We start from the raw sequence: 17545 nt of genomic DNA on the forward strand, positions 1-17545 counted from the left end.
GGCACGCCATGCTGTGGTAGGCATCCCACATATAAAGTAGAGGAAGATGGGCACAGATGTTAACTCAGGGCCAGGCTTCCTCAGCAAAAAGAGGAGGACTGGCAGTAGTTAGCTCAGGACTAAACTTCCTCAAAAAAAAAAAAAAGATTTATGTTAATTATCATATAGGTGGGGTTCCTAGGTGTGTATACTATAATTGGAGAGAGATATATATACACACACACACATATATGTATTTACACACATATATAGTACCTGATGTAATTGGATGCATGGCATATAATTGGGGATTTAATGAACAATACCTGACAAAAAACAGGTGCTCAATAAATTTTGTTGAATGAAAGAATGAATGATTAGATAACTTTTGGTTAAAGAACCAACGAGAGTTAGGCCTCTTAGGGATAACCATATATTATCAACAAACCCCTCAATAACCATTAACTTTCCCTTTCTTAAAAAAACTAAAGGAAAAATAAATTTGTTTTTATTTGCTAATAAGAAGAAAATTATTTAAACCAAACTAGAAAAATATATATTATAAGCAAATGAAAACATTGTCAAATGAAAAGACATCATATTATATTTAGGAAACTCCTAAAAAGGTCAGAAAGCCCATTCAGAAATTCATAAAATCAAGAACAAGAAGTTAAAGCAAATTCAAATTAGCAATATTGCTTTTTATTTAATCCCCTTGAAAATCTTATATACAACTCTTAGTAGTCACATTCACTGTTTAATTTTTATAAATTCAGCAGCAGTCTTTGGAACACTGGGGGAAAACGGACTGTACTGTAGTCTTCAGTGAGCGAGGTGGATTCGTGCTCCATTCAATAGTCCAGTTCTTCATCATGGTATCGTACAGGCCGAACTAAAGCCATAAATAGAGGGAAAAAAGTTATTTTTCTCTTCACCCACACACATAGAAGAATTACGTTAGAATATAATATAACATATTACATTACATTATCTCACACACTCAAACTCACATATACTTAAAAAGCATACTCCTTTCCTGAATTGAAAACTTATATGAAATGATTTTCCAACTTCAGTGTGCATAAGGTTTCTTTCTATTCCATAGAACTACAGTGGTACCCAGAAACGCCATTTGTAAAACCACCTCCATGTGATTCTAAAGCAGTGATTCAGCAGAAAGCACTTTTTAAGGAAAAAAAATAGTTTAATCATTATTTACTACATCAGAATAATATTCATTTGTTTGAGATTATAAATCAAAAGTCATTCAGTCTTCCTCAGTTTACAATGCTGTTAGAGTTTTTGAATGTTTCTTTATACATATACACATGTATAATTTTACAGATGTAAAAGTTATATTTAGTTATATTCAATAACATGAGCACATAAATGACATCCTTGCATTTTTGTTGATGATTTTTCTTTTTACTTGGCTGCATCATAATTTTTCCAACCACTACTCCACTGATTGGCATTCGCTTCGTTTCCAGCTTTTTGCCACTACTAACAATGCTGCAAGAAGGAGCCCTCATATATATATATGTTCTTACACAGTAGTGGCTTCATCTGTATGGAAGAAATTCTCAGAGGTGGAATTGTTGAGTCAAAGGATCTGTGAAGCATTTTCCAAAAATTTTAATAGAAGTTTCCAGATTGCTTTCTCCAAAGGCTACCATATCTCTCGTTTCCAATAGCAATGTTTGAAATTACTTTTTTCTCTGTATTCCCACCAGCAATAAATATTGATGCTGTTTTTAATTTTTCTTAGTCTGATTTATATATAGCAATATAATATTGTTAATCATAATTTGAACTGCCAGACATACTAGTGAATTCGAGCACTTTTTAAATGTCTACAGTCATGTCTTGCTTAACGAAGGGGACACGTTCTGAGAAATGTATCTTTAGGCAATTTTGTTGTTGCGCAAACATCATAGCGGGTACTTACACAAACCTAGATGGTACAGCCTCCAAGACACCTGGGCTATTTGGTACTAATCTTGTGAGATGACTGTCATATATGCAGTCCACTGTTGACTGAAACATCGTCATGCAGCACATGACTGTATTTGTCATTTGAAATTCATTTTGTGTGAATTGTCTTTTCACAGCTTTGCCCAATCATCCACTAGATGCTCTCTTTGTTTTAACAATTGATAAAATATATATAATTTACATATAAATATCAACCCTTTTCATGTTATATACAATTTATAAGAGCTCCCTCTCTATATGTGTATATATATAATAACACTTTATATTTATTTACTTCTAAGAGTTCCAACTTTTATCCTTTGTCTCAATTTGTATTCCTCTTATGTCATATATAATATTTCTAAAAAAGAACACACTTTTGCCACATATCATTTCTAAGTGTATAGTCCTCTCCAAATTGTTTTTTTTTTAAATAAGAAACGTCTCCACTAACTCATTTAACCATCTTTTCTTTTTGATGTATGACAAATTTTTTGCTTTGTTTACTTTTTCTTCTTTTGTTATACTTTCCTCATGAAGGAAAATTATAAAATTTGATTCTATCTTGCCCCAACTTAATCTTCCAAAGCCCACCACCTCCCCAACAGTCCCCAAAATAAAATATGAACATGAAATATAGCAGGTAAGAACATTACCCAGTTTCTCCTTAGCTCCGTAATATACCATTGTTATTGCTTAGAATACATATGCAACTGAGAAATGTACAAGAGTCAAATTTATAAAAAGCTGTTACATATTCTAAATATGGATACATATACACACATATATACATATATATGTAAATATATGTGTATACACATTCTTTCTTTCTAATACTGGAGAGTTCTCCGTTTTAAAAAGAAATGTACCTGTTGTGAACAATAATGAATAAATTCTTCTCACTCACCTCACTGGGTTATAGATTCCCATTCTCCTTTTCAGTGTACCTCAGAATGGTCCTCTTTTTCATGCAGAAATAGGAAAAGATTAAGATACAGAAATTAGTCCAGCAGCATTAAAACCATCTGACTCATTGGAATTTTTTGAAAGGAAGAAAATAATTTCTGGGAAATAAATCAGAACTTCCCACAAGTGTCTTCGAAGCTCTTTGAACATCTAAAGGTACTGTCCACATTGGGAAGACAAACAAATGTGATTTAAGGGGCATAGAAAGTCCTTCCTATGCTTTAAATATGTTTTCTGACATAGTTGCAGCAAACAGCAAATCCCTTGGATTGCAGAAGTGAGGCAGTCTCCTCTCAGAAGGTAAGGAATATTGAGAAGGCATCTAACTTTCATAGAGTATGTGGATATTGTAATATTTCTTCCAACCCTGCAGAGTTATACTGCTGAGAGGCATTGGTGTTAACAGAAGTCAAAGGACAAAGAAAGAAGCATGTCCTGTGAATAGTTATTGCTTCTGTTGGGATAATGATATAGAAAACTCAAATTTTTAGATTTTTAGAAAAATATAATAAATGTCAAATTAGAGAAAGGAAAGTAGCAGGAAGTGGAAATGGAATAAACTGTGGAAAAGATATGAAAAATTAAACTACCTTTTAGAAGATTAATTTCTCTTTTAAAAACATGAGGTGCCACATGATTCTTTGTACCTCAGTCAGAAGTAATCATAGACCTCTTAGCCAGAGGTCTCCTCGTGATTGAAACTTTCGTGTTTTCTAAAAATAATTTTTAGTTTAGTTTAGGGCTATAGACCCTCAAAGAACTCACAGACCTGAGGAATTCAGCACGTCCAGATCATCTGCCTTCAAGCAAGAATTCATCTCCCGGTATTGAATTTGGTGGACAGAATTCTCTCCTCTCGAGGACACTGATAACAGAGGTCCTAGGTTAGGGATCAGCAGATCATAATAAAACTTTGCCTCCCTATGTGGGTTTTTTCCAAGCAGTGCAAAGATACCTAACCTTTATCCATGTCTCCATCTCATTCTACTACCAAACTTTTCCCTTGTAATACTACATACACAAATGCAATAGGATGAGGCTAAACCTCCCCTATTGCCATCATATAACCCAGTTTCTTCCCCCAAGGCAGCCAGCAGTCTTCCCTAATTCATTGGAGATTTTCCTCAGATTTCCCTAAAATCTATCCTCTCCCCTTCATTCTCACTATAAAGTCCTTTTCATCTTTCATCTCAACTATTGCAAAATGCTATCTCATCAATAATGAGATCCTCCTTTGACCCTTCATACATCCGGTTGTCTAACAGAACTTTCTAAAAGACAGCTTGACTATTGCTCTTCCCCACATGATACTCCTTAATGACTATTAATCTTCTGACCAGAATATAGAACTTTATAATTTGTTCCTTGTCTCTTCTGCAGCCTTATCAGTAGATTCTCTCCTTGAAATCAACTTTTAATTTCCCCTAAAAGGACAAATGTGCCATTCTTTAAGCTTCTCTACACTCGTACATACTTTTCTCTTTCCCTATAATGCACCTTACTCAGTTCTTTGAGGCTTCTCTTCAAAATTTGTCTCAAAAGCTTCCAAGAAGCCTCTGATACTCCCCTACACTTTTAGTTAGTTACTCTCTCCTCTGTGACACTTTTGTTCCTTATGCATGTTAATGTATAATACTACATTGCAGTTTATTTGTTTATATGTATATCTCTTCTGCTAGACTTGAAATTCCAAGAAGACAGAAACACTTGATTATTCATGTCTGTATTTTCAGAGCTTAGCATACTTCTTGACAAAACAGCAAAATTAGTAATAACTATATAGGAAGAGCAAATAATGTTTGGGCAATAAAGGATTCATCCTAAATCATATATGCATATTCATTCTAAACTATCAGTTCTATGACATCACTATTAAACATGTAGATAGAGAATAGGAATCATCATCAATACAACAAAGGCCCATTTTCTCCTCTGAAATTTTGTTTCTTCTTTTCTGAGAACCGCTTAAACTTCTTCTAGGCTCCACTCTTCTGGCCATTTGATACTTGAGTCTAATACTTTTCATCTTTGTTTTTTTATCCCAAGAAGGTTCTTATTCCATGGAAACATTGGAGAGACCATAAATTGGCTCAGACCTGTAAGCAGCTGTCTCTGTCTTCGCTTCTGAGTCCACAAGAAGAGTGCAATGAGAAAGGCCAACAGAATGACACCAACGATCCCCAATACAACAAGGAATGAATGACCTGAGAACAAGTAAATGTCACAAGAGATGATAATGTCTTAGCCAAAAGACCTAGGTCCCTAGTTACTATCCCTCTCTTAGGTCAGATACAAAATTACTGAAGTAAATTTCAAATCCTCAGAACTTCTTCTGACCCAAAGTCTCTAAATGAGAGGCATTGTAAATAATGCATACAATTGGCCCCATACTTGTAAACCCCATGATATACCTGTGGCATTTGATGATTCTTTGACAAGTTCTGTAGGAGAAAAGAGAAGGAGACTCAATTTTGGGAGTAATATACAGAACAAATATTTCTATTTTCTGTCTGAGGGTTTCAAGCCTCTCAACCAAGTAAACTATTCCTTCTGACCTACGACTAGTCCTCTAGTCTTTCTTCCCTCTGCACAGGGATGCATATAAGTTATACTCTTTTCCTTGGTGAAGGCCAGTGTATAGCAACAAATGTTTTCATCATTCCATCAGATTGAAACATCGTGATTCTTTCCCCACCAGATCCCTGTGTTGATATGTCCAGTCTTTACGCAAGGCACTTCACTGCCCACACTCTCTTTGCAGCCAGAGAGTCCAAGCTTAAGCCAGGTTCCTGGAACTCACCTGAGCACCTCACAGCGGCATCTTCCTTGTGCCCACAGTCACTGTGCCCCCAGGATCTGGCAGGACAATCCCACAAAGAAGACTCATCCCCTTTGCAATTCACTTCATTGAGCCATATGGGCCCAGTCCCTTGACCAAATGCCGCCTCCTTTAGTGCCTCCAAAGCTGGGCCACATCCCAGCTGTCGACACACCACCTGAGCATCTTTAAGGTCCCAGGAGTCATCACACACTGTTCCCCAGGAACCTCCATGCCAGATCTCCACACGTCCAGAACAAGTAGTGTTTCCTTCTTGAAGTCTTATCTTGTCTGAAAAATCAGAGACAGCTAGGTAATTTCTGAGAAGATAAAGCTTCTAAGAGGTCACAGGGAAAAAGAGATTTGAAACTCTTTTTTAAATCTCTATTTTAAAATTTGCTTATTTAATTTGCATTTAAAAATATATTTTAACAAAATTCATCTTTTATGAAAGTGCATGTCTTTTCAGCAAATGGGGTATATTTCATCCTCTACGTAAGAACATTAGTGTTAGTCGGGAAACATCGAATGAATAAAGTTAACATTGCATAATGGTCAGTTCTCTCAAATAGAAAAGAGCTTGGGAGGTTGTCAGGTACGCGGAAATCTTCTTTCATTTTAAGAAGATGGAGAATGGGGAAATACTTAGGATTAATTTTTCTGACTGTTTCTCTCCTCATATTAGTGTAGCAAGACAATACTTGAAATAAAAATGGAAAAGGTAAAGTAGACCATTCAATAGTCAAATACTGAATCATGTATTCTTTGCTTCTCGTTTATTCACAGAGAAAGCAAATGAATAAAACTTTCAAGAAGACCATGGTGAGGATAATACTCTTGGGAAAAATTATCACTAATCCTGAATGCACACTGGCTAAATTAAATAAAATCAATTACACCATTCAGGTGCAATAAGTATTAACCAGAGGTTATTCACTCCTACTTAATGAAGTCAGAAGATGATAGCAGAATTACAGAATGGAATTTTCATATAGGTCAATGGATACTCACTGGTACATGTGATCCAGGTCTCCTCTGAGGGGCTGGCCAGTCTTTGTTTCCATGGAGACGATGGGCACTGCCATAACGTATCAGGTCCTTTTGGACACTGAACATTGTCCACCCACATGTATCTGGACATTGTCTTGTATAAAGATGCAGGGCTGATGTTTCCCTTGTCTGCACAGCCCAGCTGCCTGCATACCACTCCCACAGTGGTCTCGGACATGTTACTCTTGCCAACGGTGCCCCAAGCTCCATTGTAAAAAACTTCCAGACGCCCTGCACAGGTCTCTCTGCTGGTTTCACTGATCAATCTCAGAGACATGAACTCTAGGGTGGAATACAGAGTTAGTAGTTTCATAACCTCTCTGATGATTCAGAGGACTCTCTCTCTTAATTCTGAGGTGAAAATTCTTTAAAAATAGGTACAATATGTCAATTACTGGTAATTCTTCAGTAACTTCTGGATGATTTAGTAGATTTTAGTGAAATATAGTATTTGTCCTATAAATATTTTTATGGTTTTCTAGTCTTGGGTTTTGGACTTAGGGACCTCTTTAGAATGCCACCAATGATTCAAAGTTGACTTCTAAATCTCAGTCAAAGGCTCAGAGCCTTTCATCAGTTACATAATTTGGATTTTTTCCCGTAAACTACTGCAATTTTAGCCTCAAGAAACTTATTCCGTTCATTATTTTTGCAGTTGTCTTTGATAGTTAAAATTTGTGAGGTACTGCAACACTAAACCAATGTTTTGTGTACATTACTTTAAAATAAAATATTTCCCTTTCTGACACTTCCCAATTTTTCCATATGTGTCCTCTACCAGATTTATGTCATTAAATATGAATATCAAAATCACTTCTAGCATATAGAATTTTTCACTTCCCTAAGTTTACTGAGTCACGGTACTGTTTTCCCTAACATATAACGACTGAGTCCATTTTTCTATTTCAGAATACTTTCTAAAGTTTCCCATGAATACAAAACAAAAGCAGTGGCCTCTTATGGTAACTTTTGTTCCTACAAGAAGTCAGTCTCATTTGTCTGTCATGAAAAATTACTTAGGCATGGTAATTATCTTTTTCTCTGTATAATGTAGCACCAAATATATTTCTTCGTGTCTCTTTTAATCTACCTCTTTATTAATACAGTAGTGCACTGAATCCTTACCCAATATCCAGCTCCATATATATTTATAAAAGAACTTATTATATTGTTATTTTCATGATATGCTAGCTCATTTCTGAATTCTTCTCTTCTGATATTATGCTACTTTGCATACGAGGTAGCAGTAATCCATCAAATCAACACTTATGGGATCTTGACTTACAGTACATTCCTCTGTGTCTGCTTTTCAGGGAATTCTCTGAGATTAACATCCCTCGCTATCCTGTCTCCTGCCTCACTCCTTTCTTATGTAATTGTGACCACAGGTTGTGGGCAAAACTTACCTGAGCAGATAACGCCTGCATCCTCCTTATGCCTACAATTTTGCCGCCCCCAGCCATGTGAATGGCATTGTGAAATACGAGATTCTTTTCCATTACAGTTCATCTCGTCCAGCCAGATGGGCCCTGTTCCTTCCCCAAAATGAGCAGAACCAGTGGCGTTAATGGCCACTCCACAGCCCAGCTGTCTGCACACCACATGGGCATCCCTCAGGTCCCAGCTGTCATCACAGATGGTGCCCCAAGAGCCCTCATGATAGATCTCTATTCTCCCAGCACAGCGACCACTTCCATTTACCAGACGAACTTGACCACTCTCTGGAAAGAGAGAATAAAATATGAATAAAATGCATTCCTAAGGATCTAGATCATTTTCACAGATTGGTCACTGATTCTTACCTATGCAGGCAACAGCACTTTCTTCTGAAGTAGTAGAGCTTGTTGGGTCTGAAGATGATGAATTGCACGGAGATAGTGTGTGACTTTGGTTTCCTGCAAATATCAAATTGCTCAGTCATACAAGATACAAAAAGTTAGAGTGAGGAAGGGAGGCAAGATGGAATGTTAGGTGAGCTGAGGGCAAACATAGTTTTAGAGAGAGAGGAAGGTGAATGGGTCAAGCAGGCTGGGAACGAAGCAGTTCTTTGAGAAGAGCTGGCACGTGGTAAGCACTGGATAACTACAAGGTCCATGAAAATTAAGTTTACTTTCTCTCTAAAAAGACAAATGAGGTTAACATTCTGGCACACTTCTTGTGATCCCACAAAATGGATCATTCCCTTTTACTTTCTATCTTCATCTCTAAAGGTACAGCTACTCTTAAGGCACACCACCATGAGTGCCATTTATCCTCTTACCTGAGCAGATTACAGAGGCCACTTGCTCTGCAGAACATAGCGATGCACCCAGAGCAGTTACAGGACAATCTCCCATGTGCTGCTCAGTCCCAGTGCAGTGAAACATGTGCCTCCAGACCTGACCACTTCCTTTCCCAAAACGTGCTCCTCCTTGGGTAGAAAGGGCAACTCCACATTTAAGCTGCTGGCAAAAAACATGAGCATCTTCCATGTCCCAGTGAGAGTTGCAGAGGGATCCCCAGGTCCCAAGAATCTTGAGCTCCACTCTTCCCTCACATGCAGACTTGCCATTCACCAAGCGGATTTCTGTGTATCCTGGAAGGAGACAGGGCTTTACAAAAGATGTCTGTGACTACCTATCCCTACCCTTTTCACAGTATGAGAACAAATTGAACATGTTCTTTGCATCTCACTTGAGCAGACTACTCCAACGTCTCTGCTGTGGCTACAGGTCCCGTCGGGGTGGGGTGCTACTGGGCAGAGTGAAAGATGGGACTCGTGCCCCTCACACTGGAATTCTTCAGTCCAGATCTGTCCAGTTCCTTCTCCAAAGTGAGCTCCCCCTAGGATAGAGACGACTGTGCCACACTGTAATTCCCTGCACAGCACACGGGCAGCTTCCAGGGAGAAGTCAGAGTCACAGACGGAACCCCATGTGTCGCCATGTTTCACTTCAACACGACCAGAGCAGGGAACGTCCCCTCCAACCAGTCTGGGTTCCCTGTGGGCTGAAAAATAATAATAGTTCAGTGAAAGATAACATGATACTCAGATTTTCCTTCAGGTGAGGAAGGGAGTGAAGAGTGAGAAAGGGAGACCAGAGTGTTTAGTGATTTTCCACTCTCATTCCTTTTGGCTTTCCTTTTTTTTTTTTAAAGATTGATACCTGAGGTAACATCTGTTGCCAATCTTCACTTCTTTCCCTTGTTCTTCTCCCCAAGGCCCCCCAGTTCATAGCTGTATATTCTAGCTGGAGGTCCTTCTGGTTGTGCCTTGTGGGATGCCACCTCAGCATGGCCTGATGAGTGGTGCCATGTCTGAGTCTAGGATCTGAACTGTTGAAACCCTGGGCTGCTGAAATGGAGCATGTGCACTTAACCACTCGGCCATGGGGCCGCCCCCCTCTTGGCTTTTCTGCCTGGAGTTGGGCATGGCAATTTCTAGGTCTCCCCATTCCTCATTGGACCAATTCATCTGGAAGAATTCTGGAACTTTGCCTCCTGGGACCAACCATGCCTGGAGGCATGATAATTCTTTCCTTTCAGTATTTTGCTTACGTTATTCCTAACATTGGAGACCACAGTAACATATATCCACTCTCTCTTTTAGCCCTATACTCAATCCTCCGCCCACTGCAATCTGCAGTCTGCCCCAACCTTTTCAAATGGTTCTACATGAAGTTTTTTGATGTACTTCCCATTTCAAAATGAACATCAGACCCCTTCTTCCCTTTGATAACTGTTACACTTGATACATGAGACGCTTCTTTCTCCCCTTTACTCCTCCTTCCTGCCCAACAGTACTTTATCATGTATTCTCTGACCAAAGTTCTATCCTCCACTTTCTCATCCTCTCAATGGACATCTTCTCTTAACTGCCAATAAGTATGTTTTCATCTATACATTTCCCTTTACAGTTATATTCATAAACATATTTACTTGTTCAACTGGAACTTAAGGTGTTCAGGACTGAATGAATTAATGTACTGATAAGACCACTGTATTCTTTATGCACTTAGTGAGATTCAGATCAAATTAGAATCACCTAAAATTGAACTACTCCTTTATCTCACGAGGAATAATGGTAATAATAACGATAGTAGTGAACATTAAGTGTGCACCTATTGTATACAGGGCATTTTGCTAGGTGTTCCGCAAACATTATTTAATTCTTACAGATACTTAAAGGGATAATTATTAATATCATTCCAATTTTACAGACAAGGAAATTGAAACACAGAGAAATGTAGTATTTTGCTAAGGTCACACCCGAGTTAGTGAAAGGCCAGGATTTAAAGCCAGGCACTATATTCCAGACTAGAATCTTGACCCTCACAATGACTGCACATGTGGAAAACCACCACTGTTTGTCCATATTTATTGCTATTGCTTTAATGTAATTTGTTATCGCATGTCATGTAAACCTTTGCAATAGTGTCCTTGTGGTCTACTTGTTTCTAAGTCCTCTTTCCAATATGTCTATGCCAAGACCACAAATATATTATTAAATTTCAAATATTTTCACATGATATCTTTGTCTTCAAGATAGTTCAATGTTTCTTTATTATTTATACAATAATTTATCCTTTAAACAAATGTTATTAATTACCTACAATGTTTTAGGCATTTGGATGGGCTAAAAAGTCTGTCACAGAGTTCAGTCTATCAGTGAAGATAGATAATACTAATACCACTAATAACAATCATAACCATAGTAGCTAACATGTATTGATCACTTGCTGTGTAATTCCTGTGAGGTAGGTATTATTATTACCATCATTTTTCTTTTGAGGAAATTGCAGCACAGAGAGCTTTGGTAAATTCCCCAATATTACCTATCTATTAAAATTAAGGAAAGATGATAAATGCTAATTTCTTGACATACTTTAAAATGATCTATGATGTTACCTTAGAAGACTTAGTTATCTATTACTCTATCATGATGTTACCTTAGAAGACTTAGTTATCTATTGCTCTATCAATCATACCTGACGCCCCAGCTTAAAGATGCCTGGGCATACTATGCTTTTTCATGCTTCTGTGCCTCTGCCGAAACTTTTCCTTCTAACTGTAATATATTTCCCAACCTTGTGTACCTGGGAGAAGGCTACTTCTTTTCAAGGCTGCTCAATTTCTCATTGATTGCTCTCTCCCCTAAGAACTCACAGTTTAGTAGAAGACACACATGTTTAAATAATCATGAGTCCAAAATTAGAAATATATGTTGGATAAAAAAACTGAAAAATGAAGAAGTCATCAGTTCTGTTTGAGTCTTAGTAGGAAAACTCTAGAGACTATTATAAATCTGACCTGAGTTTTGACAAAAAAAAAAAAATGAGGGATTTACCACATAAACAACGTGTGAAACAGCATTTAAAGAGTACAATTTCTTAGACTTCTTTCTGTCTGATTTGTCTAAACTGCACATCAGAGAGAAACTATTTTATCATTCTAGTCTTCCTGCTTTATTGAGTTTTTCTGGCCCTTTGCAGCCATAAAGACTTGTGCTCTATAAAAGTCTAAGAATTCAAATAGATTATGGAATTTGCGATTTGAATTTTGCAGGCATAGAGACAGTATTCCTCTATTTTTTTCCTGGAAATCTTCTGAAAGTATCAAGTAAGGCAAGGAACAAAATTACAAACCCTATTTCTAGCAAAACAAGGAGAGAGCTAAAATCTGGGCCGCAAAATAAGTGAAAAAGCTTCCAAAAGCTACATAAATATAACAAAAAAGTTTAGAAAAGAAAGCAAAGGAAACACATGACAAATAGCAAACAAAAATATAGTTCTGTAGAGAAAGGGGCCCACCTTAAGTTGGCAACTTATCCTATTTGGGATTTCTACTACATGCAGCTGAAAAGAATCTTAAATAATTCAGAATGTATTACCATAAGTGAGGTACTCTAGTTATGAAACCTAGATTTTGAATGTGGTTAAACAGAATTGATGGGCAGAATATACCAATGACTCAGATATTGGAGGCTGGAAAGCTAATGAGTCTTGTTATTCATGGTAAGATATTTGGACAAATGTAACCTTGAAAAGAAAATCATGTGCTCATTAAAGCTGAAAAATTGGAGAACATTGAGGAAGGTATAAAAAACTGAGAAAAAAATCATAACGTTGGCATGACATGAAACCTTCTTGCCACTTTTAACACTTACCAGCAAGAGATAAACTCAGACTAGAAGTAGCCAGACTGCAAGAAGAAGTGGAAGGAAAAGTACCAATTTTGTAAGGGAGGCATGCTCTGCCTGCAGCTACTATATGTAGTTAATTGTAAGTCCTATAATTTAAAACTTGCAGGACTAAAAAAAAAGCATAAGTATCCTGTCCCCCAAATTGAAATGGTGATAAAACTGCAGCTTTAGCAGAAAATAAAATTGATGCTCCACTTACAAAGACAATGAGCCTACCAGCAAAGACAGGATTTAGGTCTTGCCTTTCCTCCCAAACTCATGGTTTCAAGTGATTTTAAGGAAGTGGCCAATAAATTAAGAGGAAGGGACTGGCCACAGCATAGATCAAAGTATGTAAATGTATTCTTTGACTGTGGTTACTTTCACATGGCATTCAATTAAAGCAAATAGACCAAAAGCCTACTAAGTTTAGAGAGCATTGTTTTGCTGATTTTGATGGCAGCTGACATCAGCCAGTGATTACTCAACCCTTACAGCAACCCAAGGGTCGCTAAACTAATATCAGCAGAAAATGGGTTGTGAAAGGTGTGGATATAATCTCCAAACCGAACTCACATGTGACTATGGAGAACCATGCACTAGGGAGAACTGCCCTAAGAACGGCACCTGGGCTCGTGAAGGACAACAGACAGAGGGCAACTTCAGAAAGTAGAGCCTGGGCTATCAGATTGGCCTACCAAGGAACTCACTCAGTTGCAGGGCAATTCTTCATTCTTGTCAAGGAGGATTTGATAATTACTGCAGAAAAACAACTCTAGGTGTTTCTTGGTGACCACAGTGCCACCAAAACAGCCTTAAACTGCTTACCTATCTGACTTTTCTTTAATGAGAAAAAACCAAACTTTTTCTTCAATCACTCTTATTTGATTTTTTTTTAGATGCAGCTGAACTTAGTGCTAATATGAAATACAATTAATAGGAAAATATACAAATCTTTCTAAATTTAGAAGAAAATTATCAGACATAGAAGTATGCTTGCACGTGCTCAAACACATGCAAAGTCCCCAAAAAGGTCACATAGTGAAAAATGTTTTTAGTTGTAGCATAATACATAATGACTGTAAATATTCTGTATACATAATAGGACAATATAATCTTAATATGACTAAGATCAACTATATCTCTCATCTCAAAAGTAATTTAATCAGAGTCCTTTTTAAAATAAATCTCAATTGTATGATGAGTACAAGTGATGCACCTAAAACAGAATGATTTATAAAGGTTGAAAATAAATAAAGCCGTAGTCATGATATTAATATCAGACGAGTTTGATTAAGAAAAAAAATCACTCGACCATAAAAAACTGGAAACTTTATAATGCTAAAAAGAGCAATTCACAATGACCACATAGTCATAGGAAGATCTATGTCCCAGATTCACACAGTATTAATCATCAATTATGCAAAACAGCTACTGGTGCACTCAGTGGAAAACCTATAACCTCAGATATTTATATGAATAAATAAGAAAGAATCAAAATTAATTAAACATCCAATTCAAGAATTCAAGAGAAAGAAAGAAACCATACTTTAGGATATCAGAAGTGAATTAATAGAAAGAAAAACAAATTTTAATGAATTAGAAAGCACACATAGCACTAATCTTAAAAAATCCAAATACTAGTTCCTTAAAAAAAAAGCTAACAGCTAATTTTATCTAAAAAAGAAATTAAAAATATAAATAAATGCACACACTAAAAATGCTGAGAAAAGAAATGTCATGGATGCAGAAATAATTTCTGAAAGCTCTTTAAAAACTGATATGAAATTATGGTCAAGATATTTTATTAAGTAAATACTCAACAGAACAGTTTATATAATATGCCACCATTTGGATAACAAAATGAGGTGAAACTTATATATGGGTTTGTTTGTATTTTCTTGTATTTACATAAAATGTCTCTTGAAGAATATATAAATACTCCAACCACAGAAGTTGTCTGTGGAGAATAGAACTGGATAGCTGGGGACAGCAGTGGAGGAAAAGTTTACTCTTTCATGGTTTGAAGTTTAAACTATGTGAATATATTGGCTAATCAAAAAATACCTTTTTCAAAAAAAGAAGATTGAAAAGCAAATGTATAAATTCAAATTTGTATCTTAAAAGACTGTCTTATTTCAATCAGAGGATAATTGCTATGTAACCAGAGGTAGACACAATTTGCAACATCAGGGAATGACCCTAGGAGCATATCTAGGTTAGGATGTGTCCAGGGCAAAGCCATTGGCTAGTGGACACGCAGCACATAAGTTTCCACCCTATGACTAGGTCTCTGTATGTTTAATGGTTTTGCTCTTACGTTGTTCTCTCTAAAGTCTTTTTTTTCCCAGTATATTAGTAGTAGCTACATCAATATATTACCTTACAGTTGTTGAAAAGGCATCACTTTTTAACAAAGTTAGCATTTGTATAAACATGATTAGTGTAAAATAGCAGAGATTATCCACAAGCTAGCCAACTCACTTTTGAGCTTTTTAAAGAGGTTGCCGTGAAATACACAAAAATGTTCAGAAAGAGGAAAATTCTTTCATAGTAAGATAGAGGGAGCCTAAGTGTCAATCACGCCAGTTTATCCAAGTTATTTTTTAAATCTTTTGGTGACATTTGCATGAAAGACATATTTAAGTTTTACCTTAAAAATTTTAACCTCCTTAATCTTTCACACTTCTATGTATTTAAAAATAAGTCAAAAGTTAAAGTGAGCAAAAAACAAACACCTGTGTGCAAGGTACAAAATGAATTATAAATTTACCTGAAATTCTCACAATGGAGTAGATATTTTCTGTTTTTTTGAGAAAAATCTAGTCAAGGAGAACAATGTTTCTGATCAGTTTCGAAGTTATTACTGGAAATTTACGCTCTCGGAATTCAACTTCTTAACACATTGATTGAAAGTCTTACCTGAGCAGGTAATTTTGGCTTCTCCATCGTGCTGGCAGTTAAGTCCGCCCCATTGCCAATTCTTGCACTCCCAAAGAGAAGTTTCATTTCCATTGCAGCTACCTGAAAACAGCCAAGTGTTTGTTGCCTTAATTTTGGAATAAACTTGATAGGATGTTTTGAGTGCAGATCCACATCCCAGCTGCCTGCAAACCACATCAGCTTCTTTCAGTCCCCAGCTTCTGTCGCACACTTTCCCAAACAGTTTCTGAATTTCCACCTCCACTGTCCCAGCACAACGGCTGCCTCCACCTATAAGTCTCAGTTCCAGATCTGATCCATCTGCAAAAGAAACATACACTCAGGCCATAAACACTTAAGGAAGTTAGTTCCCAAAGAATATATTTTTAACTTGCTCCTTCCCAGATACTGAGACACTGGAAATTATGGCTTAACTATCTCCCAGCTTTTTTTAACAGCCAATATAGACTATAAATTTGGTTATAAATGGGATTAAGTTTCAAGGGTTAATAGAAATTGTTAATGGCAGAAAAATATGAGCAAGTCAGATATATTAAAAAAAGAGACCTATAACATTTTGTCTCTTAGAGCTCCAAGAAGATTTAGAGTTCAAAGTGTGGTCCCTAACAGCAGTCTGAATAATTAATACAGAAAATTGAGTAAGACAACACTCCAAACTAGTCAAATAAAGAATGCATAAAAGAATCCCTAACAAAAAAATCAATAGATATTTCCATCTCTCATATCTCACACCTGTTCCTACTCCTAAAGACCACAGGTCCTTCCCTCTGTTTTTCTCTCTGTTTGAACTTACCAGAACATGTCACCCCAGCATCTTCATTATGATTACAATAATGCTTTCCCCATTCATGGTGTTGACACTGCCAGAGAGCAGATTCATGTCCATGGCAGGAAACACTGTCAAGCCAAATGTGTCCAGTTCCCTCACTGGCATTAACTCGACCAATGGCGGTGATGGCAGTTGGACATCCCAGTTGCTTACATACCACAGCGGCATCCTTACTATCCCAGCCATCATCACACACTGTCCCCCATTCTCCTTGGAATTTCACTTCTAATCTTCCTGAACATTCAGTGACTCCATCTACCAGTCTCAGGCTCATATCTGCTCCTTCTGTAAGAGAGAAACAAAACAAGTCCGTGACAAAGAAACAACAAGAATAAGGGGATTCTAAATAGATGTACCTGAGATGAGTTAAGGAAAAAAGGGAAGATATAGTCGAGACAGAGAAAGCAGTAATATACTACCACTGAAAATCAAAGATGGAAGGAGGAGTGGATCAGGCAAGAAGACAGTACTTCTCAGTAAGGAAAGCATGCACTATAGGAAACGTTCCTAACAGGAGGTTCAGGGTGAAATTTTCTTGTTTGACCACAGAGTTTTTGTTGGAATTTTGTTGTTGCTGTTAAATATACATTTGCATGTGTTTAGGTGGTACCTACACACTCCAGTTTGCCTCAATATTCAACACTCACTTTTGCCTCTGACTGCATTACCTATCTATATTACCTGGTTTATATTTTATACTTGGTCCCTTTGTGACCACTTCCTTAGTTTAAAAGCAAAGAAAAGAGAAAAAGGACCTCCCTATTACTACCTTCTCCTTCCCCCAATCAATATTCGTCAAAGAACAGATCTTGATTCTGAGTAATAT

General features: G+C 37.0%; 1 protein-coding gene across 11 annotated transcripts in view; it reads right to left on the reverse strand.

Moving 5' to 3' along the window:
* Window positions 1-649: 649 nt before the first annotated feature.
* CD163 (CD163 molecule) overlaps window positions 650-17545 on the reverse strand; it is a 47269-nt gene continuing 30373 nt past the window's right edge. For 8 of the 11 annotated variants that reach the window (XM_070495233.1, XM_070495231.1, XM_014866503.3 and 5 more), the window contains 13 exons: window positions 16684-17004; window positions 15870-16190; window positions 9461-9775; window positions 9048-9362; window positions 8590-8682; window positions 8194-8508; window positions 6749-7069; window positions 5720-6028; window positions 5331-5360; window positions 5016-5123; window positions 3689-3784; window positions 2861-2914; window positions 650-871 (listed from right to left, as the gene is read on the reverse strand). In XM_070495233.1, coding sequence (XP_070351334.1) covers window positions 2892-2914; window positions 3689-3784; window positions 5016-5123; window positions 5331-5360; window positions 5720-6028; window positions 6749-7069; window positions 8194-8508; window positions 8590-8682; window positions 9048-9362; window positions 9461-9775; window positions 15870-16190; window positions 16684-17004 — 2567 coding nt within the window. In that variant the 3' untranslated portion in view covers window positions 650-871; window positions 2861-2891. The remainder of the gene's footprint in view (window positions 872-2860; window positions 2915-3688; window positions 3785-5015; window positions 5124-5330; window positions 5361-5719; window positions 6029-6748; window positions 7070-8193; window positions 8509-8589; window positions 8683-9047; window positions 9363-9460; window positions 9776-15869; window positions 16191-16683; window positions 17005-17545) is intronic. The other 3 variants (XR_011497193.1, XR_011497194.1, XR_011497195.1) reach the window with 1 other exon arrangement.

This window comes from Equus asinus, chromosome 22 (assembly GCF_041296235.1).
Source record: "Equus asinus isolate D_3611 breed Donkey chromosome 22, EquAss-T2T_v2, whole genome shotgun sequence".
NCBI classification, from domain to species: Eukaryota; Metazoa; Chordata; class Mammalia; order Perissodactyla; family Equidae; genus Equus; species Equus asinus.